The sequence below is a fragment of the Aotus nancymaae genome, unplaced genomic scaffold (assembly GCF_030222135.1).
Source record: "Aotus nancymaae isolate 86718 unplaced genomic scaffold, 86718_ANA_hifiasm-v0.15.2.pri h1tg000108l, whole genome shotgun sequence".
NCBI classification, from domain to species: domain Eukaryota; kingdom Metazoa; phylum Chordata; class Mammalia; order Primates; family Aotidae; genus Aotus; species Aotus nancymaae.
The window spans coordinates 4,521,071-4,543,317 of record NW_026988523.1 but is presented as its reverse complement, the minus strand read 5'-3'; the positions used below and the strand labels follow the sequence as shown (position 1 = coordinate 4,543,317).

General features: G+C 37.4%; 1 protein-coding gene across 12 annotated transcripts in view; it reads right to left on the bottom strand.

Annotated features, from left to right (window-relative positions):
• Positions 1 to 430: 430 nt before the first annotated feature.
• PRRC2C (proline rich coiled-coil 2C) overlaps positions 431 to 22,247 on the bottom strand; it is a 108,750-nt gene continuing 86,933 nt past the window's right edge. For 5 of the 12 annotated variants that reach the window (XM_021668113.2, XM_064370448.1, XM_021668115.2 and 2 more), the window contains 11 exons: positions 19,138 to 19,339; positions 16,618 to 16,821; positions 14,757 to 14,869; positions 14,256 to 14,392; positions 9,520 to 9,751; positions 9,172 to 9,294; positions 6,841 to 7,059; positions 6,311 to 6,414; positions 5,571 to 5,697; positions 4,460 to 4,696; positions 431 to 2,377 (listed from right to left, as the gene is read on the bottom strand). In XM_021668113.2, the coding sequence (XP_021523788.2) occupies positions 2,120 to 2,377; positions 4,460 to 4,696; positions 5,571 to 5,697; positions 6,311 to 6,414; positions 6,841 to 7,059; positions 9,172 to 9,294; positions 9,520 to 9,751; positions 14,256 to 14,392; positions 14,757 to 14,869; positions 16,618 to 16,821; positions 19,138 to 19,339 (1,956 nt within the window). In that variant the 3' untranslated portion in view covers positions 431 to 2,119. Of the gene's footprint in view, positions 2,378 to 2,844; positions 2,898 to 4,459; positions 4,697 to 5,570; positions 5,698 to 6,310; positions 6,415 to 6,840; positions 7,060 to 9,171; positions 9,295 to 9,519; positions 9,752 to 14,255; positions 14,393 to 14,756; positions 14,870 to 16,617; positions 16,822 to 19,137; positions 19,340 to 22,247 lie in introns of all 12 variants that reach the window. The other 7 variants (XM_021668117.2, XM_021668119.2, XM_021668122.2 and 4 more) reach the window with 5 other exon arrangements.

Here is a 22,247-nt window from a genome sequence, read left to right as displayed (position 1 = left end):
TTTGGATGATAATCCTTTTCTACAGTATAATGTAGTTTTTGTTTTTGTTTTATTGAGATGGAATTTTGCTCTTTTGCCCAGGCTGGAGTGAAGTGGCGCAATCTTGGCTCACTGCAACCTCCGCCTCCCCACACACCCCCAACCCGGGTTCAAGTGATTCTCCTGCCTCAGCTTCCCAAGTAGCTGCAATTATAGGCACTTGCCACCATGCCCGGCTAAGTTTTGCATTTTTAGTACAGACAGGGTTTTGTTATGTTGCCCAGGCTGGTCTCAAACTCCTGAGCTCAGGTAATCTACCCACCTCTGCCTCCCAAAGTGCTAGGATTAGAGGCATGAGCCACCTCGATGGGCCAGTCCTCTTCTCCACTATCTTTAATACATGACAAACCCTCTTGCTTCAGGGTTTAGGAAATGATTAGAAGCTCCAAGAATCATTATTTAGAGAATACTTTATTAGTTTCTGTAATCAAACCCATGTAGATAAGACCTTACATATTTAATACAGTGTGTTACCCCTGTACAAATGGAAAAAAATTAAGTTTAACGTTTCTAGACCAATATGGCTGTTAATTTCTGTACAATGCCAACTCAACACAGTAAACTGGGATACTTTTTCCAAAGTTGACAGCACAGCTAAAGTTTCCAAAAATTCAAATTATATATATATATGTATATATATATATATTTATATAAAAAGACCAATAATAGCAGTATGTTATGCATCAATAGCAGCAACAGCTTTTCCAGGTTCTGCAGTCATCTGAACAAAATTATAGAGACATCCAGCACACTCCATTTAAAAAAAAAAAGGGGAAAAAAAGGTAAAAAAACAAAACCCCCAAAAATGCAAAGTTCTGTTACTGTTGTGGTACCTGGCACCATTTTTTAAAATTAGCTTCTGAATCATCATCTGGAAAGAAAACATTCTAGAATAACATCATTAAAAACAGCTCTGATAAAGCACAGTCACTACTACATATCATAAAGCAGGTACAAGATATTTTACATTCACAGAGGTATGATACAGTACTGTCCTATATCTATAATACTAGAGGATACAATTAAAAAGGCATTGAGACTCGATTCTACTTTTCCAGCAGAGGGCCCAAAGGATGGCATGACACAGCTCTGTAAAGAAATGCACCTTCTTAGGATTTCCTTTAATTAGTGGCACAGTTCTAGGTACTCACTGTTCTTTATGAACACCAGCTAAAAACTGGTTTTAAAAAAAAGGAGAAAAAAAAAAAGAAAAAGAAAAAAAATCCCAAACTATGGGATTCATACAAAGATGACTGAGTGGGGGCAAGGAAGACTCAACCTAACTAGTATTTTACCAAATCTGTCACGTTTGAATGGTGAGAGCTCCATGGAAGAAAGGAGATGCTAAGTAGCGCTTCAAAGCTTTGGACTACAATCAAAACACAGTATCACTTCAAACAGAAGCGTAGCCAAACACTGCTCACTTTTATATGGTTCAGGGATGCTGACATCAGTATTTAATCATCTGCTCACTCATCCAGGAAGAAGGGAAGATCAGTTACTACTGTACTTTGATTGTTTTCAACTCAATGACCATGTTATAAAAATAGCAAGCTGCCATAATAAAAATAAAGGCTCCTCTATCCAGCACCAGTTATCTTCAGTTCTTTACCTCCAAGCCTACAAATGCCATAACCACATCCAAAGAACAGAAGGGAGCAAAAAAACTGCACCTCACGTAATTAAGCTGGGACCACCACACTGTTCAGGCTGAGCTATTCCTCTGCTGTGTTATTTTCCTTATATTTCTGGTGTTTCATCTAATCAAAAAGATGTTTAGGTCTAAATTATATGCACTCAAAACAATGGGTGCATATATTTATATATAAATTCTGACTGAAGATGCATGGCCATCAACCGAGCGCATGTTATATAGTAGGTGCAAGCTTGCAAAGCCTCGTTTTTACTGGTACAGCAGCTGTGTGTCAGTGTAAATTGCGCCTATGTCCCTTGTACATCTCCAAGCTCTGAACAGGATAATGTCACAGACCATTTTGCCCCTTTGGCTGCTGGCATTCTCTGACTTAATTCTCCATGTTTTCCCTCCCCCCAACCAATCTCCCGCAATAAACCACAGCCTTTAAGATTTTGTTTCTTCGGTTTTGATCGCCTGAGGTTTGATTGGTCCAGTTCTAACAGGTTTGGTGGCTATGGAGGGTGCAGGGGGTGGCTTTTCTTCTACTTTTTCCTGACAGACACCAGGAGGGTCGGTCAGTGTTTCAGGAGGTTTACTTGAATCACTGTCCACTTTCTGGGCTTTGCCTCCTATCTGTTTGCTCTGTTGCTGTTCAGAGAAGAACCGTTGCGTGGACTGAAGAACTTCTGCTCTCTGCTTTGCCTTAAAAAATGAGAAAGAACAACTGAAAATACTGCAGCATTACCAAAGCCTGTCAAATCAATGTTGGTTCAAATTATTTTACCAATCACAAATCAGTTTTCCCCACACTGGTTTGGCCCAAGCCAAAAGTACCTCATTGATCTTTGAGTTTTTAATGCATAGTTCTTCCTATTTTCAAAAACATTCCATGTAATTAAAAAAACAAAAACAAAAACAAAAACAAAAAAAAGAAAGGAAACCACAGGACCACCTCCCACCACCTTTTCAAGGTCTGCCCTCTGATAAAATAATAAAATATAAATTGCTGCTGATTTGTGTCTTTTCTGGAACAAAGCTTACTGATATTAAATTTTAGTTAGGGAACCTGCTTGCAAATCTGAAAACATACATGTAACACTTAAAACTTCTAGTTATCAATATGTGGTCTATAATAAAACGAAAAGGAAGCACTTATATTGTGGCATTACCAACACCTAGGACCAAATGTCTTGTGGCTGAGTCCTCTTCCCACAGCTCTCTTCTGCAGGGGAAGAGCATCAGAAATTAGTAACTACGACTTCACTTGATCACTAAGTTCTGATAGCTCCTACCACATTCTGAGCTGGTAAAATAATTTCTCAGTTTTGGCTATGTGCCCCCAAAAAATACTTACGTCAATCTGTAAATTTTACCACTGTAACATTCACAATTAAAACTTGTTTCCATCCTTCTTGCATATAATAAAAACTGCTTCGTGTTCTACAGGTAACCTGTACTATCCAAACATCTGAAGCAATTTTCAAGAAACTTGTACCCTCTCCCACCCCATTAAGATTATTAAGCTCTAATGTTATTTCCAACATGGGAATACGTGAAAATCAAGAGCCAAGGAGCCAGGAGCAGAACTGGAAACCAAGGCCAAATAACTTCCAAAGAGTTTCACTCACACTGGTATTTCTAATTACAACAAACAGATGGAAATCCTAGGCATACAGCCTTAACGAAAGTAGATAATTATTTAATAAAAGTTTTACTGTTGGGTAGTCTTTATATTTGATTACTCAGGATCAGAAACACTAGGGATATTGCCCCACAAAGAAACCTTAATCATTCAGTCAAAGTTTCTAATAGGATTATCATAAGCATGTTTCTAATTCAGAGTAAAGCATTACTATGCACATTTCCCCATTTGAAAGCAGTAAGCTTTTCTTTGTTCTAATCTGATCTGATGACATATGTAGTGGCAAAACAGGCAAAAATTACTAAGAACCTTGAAAGTCAAGCCTAAAGTAAACATAGAAATAAACTTATTCGACTGGCTGTACTGGCAGACACGTAAGGTTTATGCTACAAAACTGTCCCCACACAGACTCCTAAAAGGCACTCTTTCTGCATTAGCAAACCTCATGTTTATAGGTGCCTTTCATCATGAAGGATCCCAAAGTGCTTTTCTGAGTTCTTCATCTAAAACTGCACAATCCTCTGTGGAATACAACCACCTCATGTGGTAGGACAAAAGGGTAAGAGAACAGTTTGAGAAGAGAACTGTACTTTGATGACTCATAACGGAAAAATACCACGATAGGTAACACATCTTACCCATTCCAGAGTTTTCATATAACCATGATTTATATTATAAGCTGCTGGGAGGAGGAGAGTCAGGGGAAAGGGGGAAAGAAAATTAAAAAAAAAAAAAAAAGAACAGAAAAGAAGAAGCAAACGGGGGAAGTCTATAATAATTCATATTACTTCTTTGCTATTAAAAAAATTGCATCTAAACTCAGATCTCCCTCAAATATTTATTTTATAACAATTCATTTGGCCACAGTTTAATACATTAATTCGTTTCCTGACTACAGTTGCAAAAAATAAAAAAATAAAAAAATAAAAGAAAAGAAAAAAGAAACAAAAAGAAAAAAAAGATGGAGGGAGTGGGAATAGGGGAAAAAAAAGAAAAAAAAAAGGGGAATGAATAAAAGTAGTTAGCTTGGTTAAGTCTGCTAAGACAATGAATGCCTGGATATACAGTTATGGGTCCAAGGCATTTTAAGACATGGTTCAGAGACAGATTCTTGATCTGTTGGCTGTTAACACTGTACTAACCTTCATGTCTTGTTCAGCCTTCAACGCAGCCTGGGCCTGATTACCTCTGACTCCAGATAGTGATCCACAAGGACCCCTGGCTACATGTGGCAAACGAGCATGGCTCATGAGGCCTGTGGTCAGCGGAGGAGGCATCTGACTGGCCAGTGCCATTGGTGGCCTCTGAACAGGCGCTGGGAAGGTGTTAGTATGTGGGGCTCTTACCAATGGAGGGACCAGGTTAGGCTGAGAGAGAATCTGAGTGAAAAAAACAAAACATACAACATTGAACTGTTAAAAAAAAAAAGCCAACTAGACCAGGTTGGCTTATCCCAGAGTAAATGTGCCCATCCTACCAGTGAACAGAAGTGTATGGATTGTGCCATTCCATTAGCAAGGACAAAGAATAAACAAGCCATGCTTGGAGAGTTTAACAGAAAAATTAGGCAAGGCATGCTATGGCACTTCAGTTGGTCCTAGCATCTCAGCTGTAAATTCTGAAGGCAGGATAGAAAGACTTTTAATTAGCCTATCTTTTTAAAAGGCACAGTTGCAGAAAAGGCACACACCTATAATAAGCATAATCTGAAGGTAAATAAAATCAATACTAATTCAACAAAAGTGAGTTTCTCAGGAACCAGTTCTAGTTTGTGAACTAATTCTAGTTTGTGAGAGTTCTTAGTTAGTCCTTTTATATCAACAGCAAGGGGAAGAGAAGCCAACATTTTTATACATATATTCAAACATCTTTTTGGAAATTTTCTCTCAACTGCACATAGATATCTTAAAAAAAAAATCAAAAATCAACTTTAAACCTAGAAAACTTCAAGCACTGGGACCCTTCGCTGAAAAGTCAACTCCTTAAAAAAAGTTAAAAGGAAAAGGACTCAAATTATCAGAGCTGTGTGGGGAATCTCTTAACTATTTCTCTTGTCTGCTTTAGAACTAAACAATTTCTATGTCTGGCTATAAATTGCAGACTATGTATCATAAATTTACTGTTAAATTCAGAAACTAATTTTTATTAAAAACTGTACTTCTTAACTGGTTAACATAAAGCAAGATCATAATTTATCCAGATTAGCAACTATTTGTAAGTAAATATAATCATTTCTCAATTATGTCTGCCCACCTGGGGTGCAAACTGTGTAGGAAATGGTTGTGTCATTCTCACAGAGGCAGGGGCTGATTGGAACTGCTTCTGGTAGACAATGCTGTTCATTTTGCTGGACTGGCTGTTCGGACTTGTAGAAGTAGCCCTTGGGAAGAAGCCATTACTAGTCAGTACAGTAATACCAAGTAAATAATGCTGTTAGATTTTTGCAAACACCGTTCTTGGTATTTTCTTCATACTTGGTAGTTGGTAAAAATTTACTATGATGAGTGACCAAAACATTCTGGTAGAAGAGAGACATTGGAGGAGCAGAGGTAAGAAAGGATATCAGCTATTCTGGCTGGTTTGAAACCAGCTTGGACAATATTTTTTTAAAAAATTAGCCAGGTGTGGTGGGACGTGTATGTAGTCCCAGCTACTCAGGAGGCTGAGGCAGGAGGATCACTTGAGCCCAGGTATTTGAGGTTGCAATGAGCTATGATCATGCCACTGCACACTAGCCTGGCTAACAGAGTGAGACTGTCTCAAAAAAAATAAAAAAAGTTTTGCTTTGTGTCTACTTAAAATACAGTACAACAAACACATTTTAAATAATTTAAAAGCTTAACATTTTAGACAAAACTATCAAAAAGAATGTCTTAATAATCCTTTTCTGCTTGGAAAAGGGATTATGTCACACAAGACTGATGCTATATTAAGTATTTAATAAATAGTGACTATTTTGGAATTTCATAAGCAAATTTAAATGCCCATTTTACCGGAAGGGACTAGATGTTGGTGTGGTGCTTCTACCAGCGATTGGAGGTGTGCCTGGTTTTATATCAATGCCACTTCCAAAGGCTTTTAGTTCCATTTCAGACATCTGAGGAAAAGCATAAAATAAACTTAACATTTCTTTAATTCTATAAGCTAAGTGCTGTATGTACATGTCCTACATATGAAGACATAATCTAGGAAAGGGGAAAGGACCTCAGCACAAAACTCCTATAGTTACGATTCAAGAATTACGGAATTATCAGACCAAACAGATTGATAATTAAATAAGCCTAACAGACACTATAAATCCAATTATTTCAATAAATCTGTGAATTCTCTGTACTAAGTAAAAACTAGATGGGGCCAAACACATTAAAAGTAAATAGATAAAATGTAAATATAGTGGGGTTTGAGATTTTCTGCAGGGTGGTAAAAACTGACACAGTTTAGTTTTTTAGATAATACAGATGCATATATCTGAACACACTACATTAAATTCTCAAATAACCTATGCAAATGTCTCTTTACTTACTTTTCCTGCTGTTGCAATCATGCTATGCTGTGTTCCAGCAGGTATTAATCCTCTGAAAGGCTGGCTTACTTGTGCGGGACGGCTCAGACTCTGAGGCTGTGCTTGGGGAGTGGTATGCTGTAACGGGGGCTGAAGAGTCTGAGGCAAAGCAATTAGAGGTTGCCCTGTAGATCCAAAATTAGGCAAGGAGAGTTGGGATGCTGGTAAAGGAACTGTAACCTAGAAAATAAGTAAACAGAAACTGCAGCAATTTGTTTCCGTTAACTACAGACATATTATACACAACTCTTTAAATACTTCTGAGTGAGATTTAAAACAGAACACATCAATCTAATATATTTCACATATTTATTTTGCTTAGTGACTAAAAGTTGAGTAACTCTAATCTGAAAATCAAAGTCCAAAATGCTCCAAAGCTTTCTGAGAGGCTGATATGACACCACAAGTAGAGAATTCGAAACCAAGGCCAGGAGTGGTGGCTCACTCCTGTAAAGCACTTTGGGAGGCTGAGGCGGGCGAATCACTTGAGGTCAGGAGTTTGAGACCAGCCCAGCCAACATGGGGAAACCCTGTCTTTACTAAACAAACAAACAAACAGTTAGCTGGGTGTGGTGGTGGATACCTGTAATCCCAGCTACTCGGGAGGCTGAGGCAAGATAATCGCTTGAACCCGGGAGGTGGAGGTTGCAGTGAGCTGAGATCATGCCACTGCACTCCAGCCTGGGTAAGAGAGTCTCTGTCTCAAAAAAAAAAAAAAAAAAAAGAAAAAAAGAAAAAAAGAAAGAAAGAAAAAGAAAAAGGAAAAAAAAAGCATTCAACACCTGACCTCATGTGACAGATCAATCAAAGAGTGGTCAGAACTTTGTTTCATGCACAAAGTTATTAAAAATGTTGCACAAAGTTACCTTCAGGTTATATGTATAAAGAATACACGTAACAAAGGAATTTCATGTTTAGACAGGCCCCACGCCCCAAGACACCTCATTATATATATGAAAAAAAAAACAAAAAAACAAAAGCCAATCTGAAATCCAAGACACTTCTGGTCCCAAGCATTTCAGTAAGAGACACTCAATCATATCTCCATTCTTCTATTAAAGGTACAACATAATTTAGTTAATGCTACTTATATTGAAGAAAACAGAAATGGAAAGAATTAGGACTATCTTTGAATTTATCCACAGGATATGTCAAATAATCACAGAGTACACAGGGACACAATGTAAGTAGTGTCGCAAGTTTCCAAACAGATATTTTACATAATGTTTTCAAGCCTGGTCAAAATGAGCTATGAGAAGAACAAGAATCTCTCAGTTTTCACATAAACACTGTATTTAATCTGAATGTCATTAAGATATTCATGAATTATCACTTTCTAAAATAGCAAACAAAAACAGTTATAAGAGAATGACTAATGACTTGTACCCCAACAGCCCTCCACCAGTTTTAAAGAATAAGCTAATGAATTATTAGAGGAGATCATTTTAAATACAACATACACTTTTCACTGAAAATTGTTATTGCATTCATACATTTAAGAAAAATGTTTGTCATTTTACTCTATCACACTCTGCCATACTGTTGTATGTACACTAACCTGCCAGATGGTCTTCGGGAGGCTTTCCCCTACCACTAATGAGTAAACCACTAACACACTTACATGTAACTAAATTCTGGACAATGGTTTTCAAACTTTTATATTCACTGAATCCTTTGTTAAAATAGAATAAATAATTACACAGAAACCTAGTTTTTTTGTTGTTGTTTTTTAAAAAAACAAGCAACCAGGTGGCTCAAGCCTGTAATCCCAACACTTTGGGAGGCTGAGGCGGGCAGACAGTTTGAGCTCAGGAGTTCAAGACCAGCCTGGGCAACATGGCAAAGCCCTGTCTCCACAAAAATATGAATTAAAATTAGCCAGGCATAGTGGCAACAGCCTGTAGTCCCAGCTACTCATGAGGCTGAGGAGCAAGGACTACTTGAACCTGGGAGATCAGGCTGCAATGAGCCATGATACACTGCTACACTCTGGCCTGGGTGACAGAGTGAGACCCTGCTCTCCCCCCACCAAAAAAAAAAAAACCCTAAAAACCAACAAAAAAAAATCTAGATGTGAAAAAACAGAAATGACTGAAGTAGGGAGTGGTGGTGGTGAGAAGTGGGGTGTCATGAGCCTGAAATACCTTCTATGTGGACCCAATGGAATTCTTCAGGACATCTCAGTAAACAGTTTAAAAACCACTCCTCCATCTTTCCATGTTGGTTCACTTTAAATTCCCAAACAATAACAAAAGCATAAAAATAATAATAAAGAAAATTGAGGAAATTTACCATGCCATAGTTTACCTGCTGGAGAGCACTTGGTGACTGGGCAGTGTTATAAAAATTTGTCTGACCAGGCTGTTGTACTTGTCCAGAATAAAGATTTGAAGCCTGGGTAAGATTTGCTCTAGCCTAGAAAAAATTTTGTAAGAAAACATGAGTAAGACTGAAAACCATTTCAAATTCAGAGATGGAGATTATGACTTCACATGTCTAGCAATTTTTAGTATTAGATAAAATGAAAGGACTTTGTTTTATCATTGGGTCTTTTAACATGTTTTCTTTTAAAAATGTTTCCTTAAAATGATCTGTGGCATAGGAATACAATGATTGTGCATTGCTCTAGTCCTGACTTACCTGGAGAAGATGTGTGTCAATCAGCTGGGAACCTCCTAGTCCTGATGCCTGCCCCAGTTGATGTTCATACAATATAGGAATAGGCTGAGTATTCGATGTTTGCTGAAAGGCAAGACCGGATTGTGCCTTGGCAAGTTCCTGGTGTTGGACAGTTGGAAAGTTGTGAATAGCAGTACCAGAAAGGACCACAGATGGCTGGGATAAACTGCTTTGCATAAAAGCTGGCTGAGATCTACATAAGGATTAAAGAGAAAATATTGTTAGAAGTTAATTTCATCTGGAATCTGAAAATCTTAAGAATGCAAATCCCAAATGACCCTACATTTCAGTCAACAACAGACCACATAAATATTGATGGTCTCATAAGCTTATAAGGGAACTGAAAAATTCCTATCACCTAGGGACATCATAGCTGTTCTAACATCAAAGAACAACATATGACTCAAGTGTTTTTGGTGGTGCTAGTATTAAACAACCTACTGCACTGACAGTCATATAACAGTCCAGCACATACGATTATATATAGTACATAAGGAGGATGTTACTGGTTTATATATTTACTATACATTTTATTGTTATTTTAGAGTGTACTCTTTCTACTTAAAACAAAAAACTACAAAACAGCCCCAGGCAGATCCTTTAGCAGGTATTCCAGAAGACATTGTAATCACAGGACATGACAGCTCCGTATGTGTTACTGCCCCTGAAGACCTCCTGGTGGGACAGGATGTGGAGGTGGATGAGAGTATACTGATGATTCTAGTCCTGTGTAGGCCTAGCCTAATGTGTGTGTTTGTATCTTAGTTTTTAACAAAAAAGTTTTAAAAGTTAAAAACAAAAATTAAAAAACAAAAAAAACGTTAGGCCAGGCGCTGTGGCTCATGCCTGTAATCCCAGCAAGCTGGGAGGCTAAGGTGGGTAGATCACAAGGTCAGGAGTTTGAGAACAGTCTGACCAGCATAGTGAAACCACATCTCTACTAAAAATACAAAAAAATTAGCTGGGTGCGAGTGGTGTGCACCTGTAATCCCAGCTACTCGGGAGGCTGAGGCAGGAGAATCACATGAACCTGGGAGGCTGAGGTTGCAGTAAGACGTGATCGTGCCATTGCACTCCAGCCTGGCGGTGACAGTGGGAGACTCCATCTTTAAAACAAACAAACAAACAAAACCCCAAAAGAATGTTAACGGAAAGAAAAGGCCAGACATGGTGGTTCATGCTCATAATCCCAGCATTTTGGGAGGTGAAAGGATTGCCTGAGGTCAGGAGTTGGAGACCAGCCCGGGCAAGAGAACAAGATCCCATCTCTACCAAAAAAATGAAAAAATTAGCTGGGCATGGTCGCAAGCACCTGCAGACCGAGCTACTTAAGTAGCTGAGGCTGGACAATGGCTTGAGCTCAGGAGTTCAAGGTAGTGAGTTGTGTGTGCCACTGCACTCCAGCCTGGGTGACAGAGACAGAAAGAAAAAGAAAAGAAGGAAGAAAGGGAGGGAGGGAAAGAAGGAAAGGAGGAAGGGAGGGATGGAGGAATGGAGGGAGGGAGGAAGGGAGGAATGGAGGGAGGGAGGGAGGGAGGGAGGAAGGAAGGGAAAGAAGGAAAGGAAGGAAGGGAGGGAGGGAAGGAAGGGAGGGAGGGAAAGAAGGAAGGGAGGGAAGGAAGGAAGGAGGGAGGGAGGGAAGGAATTTCTGTGCAGCTGTACAATTTGTGTTGTAAGCTAAATGTTATTACAAGAGTCAAAAAGTTACAGTAAGCCGAGGTTAATCTATTATTGAAGAAAAATTTGTGTTTACAAATTTAGTGTACTCACAGTGTACAGTGTTTACAGAGTTCACAGTAGTGTAAAATAGTGCCCTAGGCCCTCACGTTCACTCACCACTCACTCACTGACTCACCTAGAGCAACTTCCAATCCTGCAAGCTCCATTCATGGTAGGTGCTCCATAAATGGTAAGCACCATTTTTAATCTTATATGCTGTATTTTTACTGTACCTTTTCTGTTTATTTAGATTTCTATATTTAGATACGAACATTTACCACTGTGTTACAACTGCCTACAGTATTACATACAGTAAAATGCTGCACAGGTTTATAGTCTACTAGATGCAATAGGCTGTACTCTATAGCCTAGGTGTGTAGTAGCAGGCTATACCACCTAGATTGCTGTAAGTACACTCTATGTTTGTACAAGAATAGATATATCAGAATGTCTCCCCATCACTGATACCTGGCTGCACTCTAACTCAGAAGTCAAGAAAAGAGGCAGAGAAGTCAAGAAAAGAGGCGAATACACATTGTGTCTAAAGCAACTTGTTTCAAGATTTAGCGTCTTGTATACAAGGAAGCTTCATATGTAAAAGTTCTGCAAAAAGGCCTGTTCTCCATGAGAAGCGGATTGCTTTCTCCTTTTGAACAGTGAGAATAATTCTCTTTTTGTGTTCACTACAAAGTTCAGAACCCAATCTCTTTTTCTCTTTGGCAACATTCTAATTTACAGCACCAATAGCCTCAACTTTTTTTTACCTGTATTTCATTACTTCCCCACATATATTTTTCATATAAACAGCCTAGCCTCAAGATCTCTGTAGAATAAAGCATAATAGTAGCTCATGTCAGAATTACCCACAAAGATCAAGCAAACAAACAAATAAGAACATAAACCAAAACCAAACCAAGCCAAAATATACCCCCCAAACCAAAACCATAATGCCAGAATCTAACTCAGACTTCCCTATCATCTCTGAGATGGATGCCTCCAGTCTTTACTTTTAAGATGCAGAGATAAATAACTAAATCAAAAGTAGTAGGTTAAAGATAGCATTATGCTTTGTTGCTTTGTTAAAACTGACCTATGTGGCAGGAACAAAAGCCACTAAGAATGCTAGTCCAGGATCATAACAATCTTTACAATATCTACTTATAATTTATGTTTCAAACACAAGGTGAGAAAACATGAATATACTGCTATAAACTATCCTGTCTTCATAGTAACCAATTCAGAAATTCCCGAATAAACACCATGCTGATTAGGTTAAGGAACGAGCAAGGAATGCTTAGGGGTAAAATAACTGCTTTCAAAATCTAAACCTGTACCTTCCAATGTGCTAGCCACTAGCCACAATTACGTATGTGTCTTACATTATATTTCTATTGAGCAAGTCTGGTCTTGGATAATCCCACATTCAATACAAGATTTCCCTCAGCTTCTAGACGGGCAAATAGTTTTACTTCTAATGGGAGAAAATAATGAAACTAAATGACAGAGTAAGACGGGGAGGGAAGACCTACAACAGCTATATAGGTAATGATACAGATATATTACATTTTACTGAAGAATCTTTAATTAGTCTGGGCTCAGTGGCTCACGCCTATAATCCCAGCACTTTGGGAGGCCGAGGTGAGCAGATCACCTGAGGTCGGGAGTTCGAGACCAGCCTGACCAACATGGAGAAACCCTATCTCTACTAAAAATACAAAAATTGCCAGGCATGGTGGCGCATGCCTGTAATCCCAGCTACATGGGAGGCTGAGGCAGGAGAATCGCTTGAACCCGGGAGGCAGAGGTTGTGGTGAGAAGAGATCATGCCATTACACTCCAGCCTGGGCAATAAGAGTGAAACTCTGTATTAAAAAAAGAATCTTTAATCAAAAGGTAAAAATGAAAACCACATTTATGAGGTATATTAATGACTCAGCTCTCTGTTAAGAAAGTTTCATGAGGTGAACCTTGCTTATCTAGGAGTATCATTATGGTAATATAAAACATACTATATTAACTGATGACAAGTTTAATCTATAAAGTATGGAAATTCTATCTGAACCCACATCTGAAAATGAATTCCTAAAAGCAAATGCACAGGCTAGCTACTAAACTAAGTGTCCTGAATGTAACTTATTTTTCTTTCTGATGATTTAAGGCCACCATCATGAGTATGGACGACAGCTATTGCATGATGCACTGCTCCTATTGTTTGACTGTTACTCTTACTCTTCTTCCCTCATTAAATCAGAAACCAGAGGCACTGAGGGTTGCATCCGGGTTCTGCCACTTACTGTAAAACCTAAGGACAAACAAACAGTTCACCCTCTTCAAGCCCAACACCCACATATGTCTTAGGTGGGTGTGTGAATACTAAATTTAGTTAATGTATGTGAAAGGCTGAATAGCTATCCTATATAAGGAAAGTTCAATAAAAATCAGTTTTCATTATTTCCCTAATTGCAAGATAGCTTACAGTACATCTGAGTGAATTTTTGGAAAAAAATGCTTTCTTCACTACACATGTTCATCACCATTATTTCCATGCTTTGATATTCTACTCCTCTCCATTCCGTTATATTCCACCCTGCCCTGCATCTCTTAACATAATGTAGTTAACTGCCATGCCTCAGCTCTTATATAGAGGAGATTCAGATTTATAGTTGTTGGTAGCCAGATGGCACATAGACTTTCAGGTTCTTTAGCAGCTATTTTTCTATGATTTCTAACAGTTATAGGGTTGCTGTTGTCCACTAATTGAAGAGTTTTTGAAGCTTGACTTTCTTTAATAAGGTCTGGCTGAAATTACCAGAGGCTGAGGATCATGACATATAATCAACGTGCTTAATTAGCCAACGTAGTTTATAGCAGAGTAATCCTAGTTTTGTTAGGGAAAGAACAGTACAAATCATGGCAAGGAGGATCAGCAGTTACAATGTTTTCAATATCATTATAAACGTAACTTTTAAAGCATTTACCTATATGGTTGAAGTGAAGAGCTGAACAATTCCTGAGCCTGGGAAACAGCAGGTCCAGCCCCCAAACTCAGCTGGGCTTGATGCTGCCCTTGCAGTGGTGCATAAATAGGGATTGGAATCTGCTGAACTGAAGTTGGCTGCAATGCAATGAAAAGTATATAAATATATTACATATCAACATCATACAGATAAATCATTAACATTGGAATATAAAAATTTGAGACAGGCAAAGAGTAAGATTAATACTATATATCAGCTCCATCATAAAACAAAACTGAATGTAAACATCTTAATTTCCCTTTCAACCCAGTAACTTACTCTACATTATTCATATTAGGCTTTGGTAAATTTGGGAAAATTTTAAAATTTTGCTTATGAAGTATCAAGGTAATTATGTGTAGCTTGTAATTTCAGAGTCTATTATTTATGTTCCAAAATAACTATTACAATCACAGAAATGTGAAGGAACAAATATAGGATGAAAGGAGTCTTTGATATTACCTGAGAGAGACCTGGTTGGAAACCCTGTTGTTGAGCCAAGGATGGTGGAGCCAATCGTGCATGTTGGGTATTGAATAAATGACTTGTGTCCATATAGAAGGCTGGGATTTGAGCTGCAGACCATCAGGAAAAACAAGCAGTAATAAGTGTCCTAATTTCAGAATTTTCCAAACAGTAAATAAAAACCAAGTTTGGTAACAGTTTCCAAATTAAGTACCCTGAAAATTGATACAACCATGGAAAAACTAAAAGAGGCAAATATGAAAAGATGGAAAACTTCTAGTAGACAGGCACACACAAACATCACTAATACTTGTGAAAGCATGAAAATAAAAATTAAAAAAAAACCAAAACACTTTCATATACTGCCAATGGGATACAGACACTCAGATTTTGCCAGTGGCAAAATTTCACATAATCTACTAAAATTAAAAATGAATCTACCCATTGAACCAGCAATTCTACTCCAATTTTAAACCTATCTACTAGAATCTAGCAAAATATTTAGAGAATTGGCATTTAATCATTTTAGAAGTTTGGTATAAACTCTAAATACATTTCTACGTATGATACATACTATTTTGTGACTTGCTAGTTTTTTTTTTTTTTTTTTTTTGAGACAGTCTCATTCTATCATCCAGGCTAGAGTGCAGTAGCACTATTGATCTCGGCTCACTGCAACCTCTGCCTCCCAGGTTCAAGTGATTCTTGTGCCTCAGCCACCTAAGCAATTGGGTGTGTGCCACCATGCCCAACTTTTTTTTTGTATTTTTAGCAGAGATGTGGTTTCCCCATGTTGGCCTGGTGAGCCTTGAAATGCTGGCCTCAAGTGATCTGTCTGCCTCAGCCTCCTGAAGTGCTGGGATTACAGGTGTGAGCCACGGTGCCTGGCTGACTTGCTGTTTTCATATAGTAGTATGTTCTGCAGGATATCACATATTATGATGAGGCAGGGCCTTGCTCTGCCAGGCTGGAGTACGGTGGCATGATTACAAATCACCACCAGGGCTCAAATGATTCTCTCACCTCAGCCTCCCAAGTAGCTGGGACCACAGGCATGCACCACCACATCCAGCTAATTTTTTAAATTTTTTGTAGAGATGGGGTCGCACTATGTTGCTCAGATTGGTCTTGAACTCCTAGGCTGAAGCAATCGTTCTGCCTTGGCCTCTAAAAGTGCTGGGATTACAGGTGTGAGCCACCATGCCCAGTCTACAGATTGTTTTTAACTTGTCACTATAGATTGTTTTTAACTTGTCACTATTAGAAACAATACTGCAATGAATACCCTCACTTAATCTCTAATAGGTTAAGTGTATCCATATGATATTCCTAGCTATGAAATATTACTACAGTGAGTATGTACACTTATATTTTCCAAGATACTTTTAAAAAGAATTATGCCAATTTAGGCTGGATGAGGTGGCTCATGCCTGTAATTCTAGCACTTTGGGAGGCTGAGGCAAGAGGATCACTTGAGCTTAGGAGTTTGAGACCAGCCTGGACAACATGGTTAAACCCTGTCTCTACCAAAAATGGAAGAAAAAAAAAAAAAAAACTTAGCCAGGTGAGGTGTCATGCTCCTGTGGTCCCAGCTACTTGGGAGGCTGAGGTGAGGGGATTGCTTGAGCCCAGGAGGTGGAGGTTGCAGTGAGCTGAGACTGCACCACTGCAATCCAGCCTGGGCAACAGAGCCAGACACCATCTCAAAAAAAAAAAAAAAAAAAAGCCAATTTAAATTTTACAGCAATGTACTTTAAGACCCTTATGCTTAGTTGAAAGGGTAAGAAGAGACAAAAATAAGCATTTTAGTCAAGTCTTCATTTTCTAAATTCCTTATATTCAAGCCTAAAAACATTACCTGCTGCAGACTGAGACACATAAACTTGTGGACTCTGTTGTTGCTGGGCAATAAGGGAAGGCATACAGCTTAACTGTGAAAAATGACTTGCAGAAGGCAGGCTGCTTGTCTGTAACTGCTGAGGTTTCACTTTACAAATATTTGGAGGGTCCGATGTGGTTGTAGATTTTGTACTCAAAGAAGAGGTAGTGTATGTACCAGCTCCTACATTTGGGGAAGCAAATAAAGGGGAAAATAGAACATATTTAAAAGTGTTGCTATTGCTCACAGTACCAAGCAAAAACTGCAAAATTAATGTTTATACCCATCACGTACTTATATGCTTTAGACCAAAAGTAGATAAGGTGGCTTATAAAAGAAAAGAATAATTATCACCAAATGCAAATATGACTAGGAAATATGGAATAATATTAACAACAGAAAATTAAAACTAGAAAGAAACAAAATACAAAATTCATAAAATGAAGCTGAGACCCTACATGGCTGTTACAGTTTAGCCAGAAATGATCTGGTTTTTATCATTGCAAAGAAGACTAGGATATATAATCAAGAGCTTCATTCATTTATGACCACAGATATAAGGACACAAAACGAAAAAGTGCTAAACCTTAGGAATAATTATGAATATACATGGGCCTTGAGAGATCTCAATCGATCCTAAAATGTCACGTCAACCTAAGGTTGGATTTCTCTCTCCTGCAAAAACTGGCACATGTTGAGGCCAGAAGTACAAGACCAGCCTGGGCAACATTGTAAGATTCTGTCTCTACACAAAATTTAAAAATTAGCTGGGCACTGTGGTGCCTGTAGTCCCAGCTACTTGGGAGGCCGAGGAGGGAAGACTGCTTGAGCAGTATGAGAATGTTTGAGGCTGCAGTGAACCGTGATGACGTCACTGCACTCCAGCCTGAGTGACAGAGCAAGATGCTATCTCTTAAAACAAAAAAACAAGAAAATACAACCCCAAAAACAACTAACCAAAAAAACAAAAACAAAACAAAACCACTTGGCATATAGTAATAACTCTAAAACAAATGAAATAAACTACTTAATAGGTAAATAGAATTATAAAACTTAGGTGTTAGGGTCAATTAGTTTTATTGATTAGTGAGCTATAATGATTATATTACTGGCCCAAAATGTCAATACTAGCATTTGATCAAAAAGTAATATATAGTTATCCTTATCTTTAGATGATGTTCCACCTGAGAGTGGACCAAAATTCAAGTGCCTCTATCCTTCTAGTTACTTATCTACCAGTTGGATGACTAGGCAATAGGGCCCCGTTAAAAAAAATTATCCTAGTCAAGCACAGTGGAGGAAATCTAGACCTAGGGCAACAGGTTAGTTGGGTTCCAAAGAAAGAACTGGAAAACATTATTTCCAGATCTTCCTACCACACTCTCCTGTTTCCTTTATACCACCTTCACTAACCGCCCCCATCCCAAAGTAGACTGGGGCTCAAGCTAGTCTAGTAAGTGTAAGTGAAGATGCCTTGGCAAATGAGTAGTGGAGGAATGCTAGGATTTTAAAGAGAAAAGAAATATAGTTGGAATGCAGTTTGATTTAAAATTTTAATGCAGTGCAGAATCTCGAGTGTGTGTTAATACATACTTCTGATTACAGACATTATCAAAATAACTGTAGTATATATAACCCAAAGACCAGCTTTTTAGTACCTAAAAATAGCATGGTGGGCTGGAATATTGAAAAGCAATATTGAATGAGAACCAGTCAAACAAAGTAATTTACATCACTGGAAAGGAGCTTCCTACTGCTTTGGAAACAAATAATACTGAGAAAGCTTGAAATGAAATTTTATTTTTTTCAGCAGAAGAAACTTGGTTCTACATATGGTAAAAGGAAAACAGTGCACTTTTCTAGAGTTGAGCATTTTGGAAACATCTGTGTTTCTTTAAGAACTGTAAAGCCTCCAAATAATGAGAGAGTTGAATGAAAAGACTGCACACTAGTAAAAATATAAGAGAATCTAAGGAAAAAGAGCAAGAAAAGCACCTTCTAACTTTGGGCACCGATGGACTGTCCTAAAAAACAAAATAAACCAAACCAAACCAAACCAAACCAAACTAAAGCCAAATGCAATGGATTACATTACTCAAATAGCAGAGGCTGAAAATTCTCTATCTCTAACTCTTCAACAGAAAATATGTTACCTCAATAGGTTTAGGCCAATAGCACCCTCAAAATAAATACTGATTGCAAAACATTTAAAAGAGGTGTGATTCTGTGTTATTTGTGAGTTGATTTAGTTAGTTGTATATACATAAAAAATGACAATCAAAAGGTGAACTTCCTAGAAAAACTTAGAGGAAAATGACATTTTAAAAAGCAATTATTGGCTAGGTGTGGTGGCTCACGCCTGTAATCCCAGCATTTTGGGAGGGTGAGGTGGAAAGACCGAATACAACTTTTATTTGGGAGGGCTGGGGACACTAAACAAGAGATCATAAAACATTTTAAATAATGTAAGATGTTTAAAGAAACACAAAAAAGTTCTACCTGATAATGATGTTGTGGGAGTGACTGAAGCAACAGGAATTTGGGGCATGGATGCACTTGAGAACGAATTGTAATTAGCAGTGCTTGGTCCACTGGTACTACTGCTGACTCCAGTTGCGATAGGAGGTGCTGTGGAAGTTACTGGAGACCCCTTTTCCCTTACATTTGGAGAATTCTCCCATGCCTTGCGTGCAGACTCCATCTGCAATAAAACAGACATTTTTATAGAAAAACAAATGATGTTAATACAGAATATACATACATATATACGTGTATTTAAGTGCCAAATATAACCTTTCAAAAACCGCACACGCAAAAAATATTTAAAGAATATCTAAGACCCTAGGGATTTCCGACTCTCCATTTGCCTCTTATCTTTGTTCCATTACTCAAACTGGGAGTTTGAGAATGGGGCTTAATTATGTTTCTAGAGAGAACTTGTTGATGGTTTTCGAAAACAAGTCACGTGTACTTTAAAGTCACAGCTCCTGTATCATTTAAACATGAGCCCCTGTCCCTACCAGTGAATAAGGAAAGGCCCTCCTCAGTAAATATCCATTCTCTCCATTTTTTCTTTGTACTCCAATGCTTCTTAAATGGCAAATGGCAGGCATCTTTTGGTTGGCTGCTTCATGCTCAGTGTTTTAAAAGGCAATGTAACAATATGGGTTTTAGGCTTGAGTGCAGTAGAAACGCTTTTTGTTTCACATCCAGATCTCAAGTAGTTCATGTACCAGACATAGCCATTTGCATTTATGACCCCTGGTTTTTAGCTGTATTTTCTTCTTCTACTTTCTCATACGGCAGAAATTGGCCTTATTTCAATCTACAGCAGCACTATTCAGTAGTTTTCAACAGACATATATATAAATGCAAATCAAATATGTAATTTTAAATTTTCTAGTAGCCACATTTTAAAAAGTAAAAACAAAGAGATTATATATTTAATAACATTTAATTCAACCCAATATGTACAATATTATAACTAAAACACTAATCAATATAAAATTGAGATTTTATAAATGTTTTAAATATTAAAATTTCAGATGCAGTATATATTTTATTTTACACTTGAAGTATACCTTAATTTGGATTAGCCACATTTCAAGTGCTCAAGAGCTACATGTAGATCCTCAGGTATCTTAAGACTACTTTAACAAGAAGGGAACAGATGCATACATAGGTTTTGAAGTTTTTAACACTATTAATCAAAACACTGAGCTGAAAATCCAACATAATCTATAAGATCCACAGTTGCAATGACTTACGTGAGAGGAACTTTTTCAAGTAACATTTTTAATACCACTGTTAGGAACTATGTGAGTCCTTAAAGTATCAATTTCTAAAATTTTATTTTGGTTAGAAGAATTTATGAAATAGTACATATTTTACCCTGCCTTCCCTTAAAAGCACACTATTTATAATTTAGTCTTTTCTTAAGACTATTGTTATCATTGTATATTTACAATATAGAACACTTTTATATTTGAGAAAAATTTTAAATCTTTTCTTTTCCTCAAAATCACCTGGTTGATTTCAAGTGTGTTTTATTTTAAGATAGAAGTCTTGGGGGGGGTTGTTTAGGAAGCAAGCTATAATGTAATTTACCTGTACCATCTGAGATTTTGTGGTTTAGGACAAGTTGACAGACTACAATGTCTTTCATGCCAATTTAGTTTTATTGAGAACATATAAATTATTAAGTCATAGGTAATCAAACTTACATAATACATAGGCCACATGTATGTATACAGGCCACAAGTCTGACTTGATGCCATTCCTTAAGCAGATACGTAAAGTTTTTATTTTTGGAAATTCAGTGAAACTAAAAGTACAAATTATTTAACTACACTCATTTTTTCGTATTTTGTCAATGATGTCCAGAATAAACTTAATGTTGTCAACAGGTTCTTGGAAACTGTGACTTTAAGCACAACAATGTATAATCAATATTTTTTCTCATAAACTTTAGAAAAAAGTGGCACTGAACCAAATGACGCTATTCTACGGATCCACCACACACTGTTTTACTTAACGCTGCAGTTTTGAGAAACCCACTGATAGTAAGTAAGAATTTAATGCATAATATAACTTTTCTATGCTTTATATATTACTCCAATAAAAAGGAGATGGCAGAGAAAGTAAAAATAAAGAAATCAGAGTGGGTTTTAAGCTAATGTAATTTAATTCTTAATATATATATTTCTTCAGGGAACGTTAAAAACATGAGTGAAAGACAAAGTTGACTAGGTATTCTAAAGAAATAAATACTGGCTTAAAAATAAAGATGACATTATATTTGCTTATGTGAAATTAGATTATTACCTTGTTAGTATAATGATAAAAACCATATAAGTAAGACTAAGTAAGAAACACAGATTGAGACAGTCATTCTAGCAGAAAGACAACAGAAAAGGTTGAACAGGAATTAGCGGCAAATAGTAAAGACTGGGAAAAGACAGGGATGACACAAAGCAGAAGCTGTTGTCATAAAATTTTATGATCTCAAACTTCTATTTGTTAAGTCTCTTACAAAGAAGCTGGGCAGAGAGGGAAATGGGGACAAAAGTAATATGAGTCCAAAATGAATACTGGCCACACTGTAAAACAACAATGTTCCTGCGACCCCTCCTGAAGACCATCAAAGAGATCCACTGTCAATCAGTAAAACATTAGGAAGTCCTGCTATATTAGAGATTAAGAACTTGACTGGATTATGAACAAAGAACACCAATGAGATAAACAGACTTAAAAAAAAATCTTCCCTTGGTCAGGTACGGTAGTTCACACTTGTAATCCCAGTATTTTGGGAGGCCAACGCAGGTGGATTGCTGGAGCCCAGAGGTCAACAACCTTGGCAACCTGGTGAAACTCCATCTCTATTTAAAAAGTAATTTTTTTAATAAAAAAAAAAAATCCTCCCTTAATTCCACGTTTGTACTTTTAAATTACTGAACTGATTTAAAATGCTCTCAAATGACTGTAAAAAACCATTAACATAGCTCAAAATTACAATAGGAGATATAAAAAGCCAAAACTTTTTGATATCAAAAAGCACTAAATCTTTTTTGTCCTCTTATTAAATAATTATCAAAAAAAAATCAACTGAA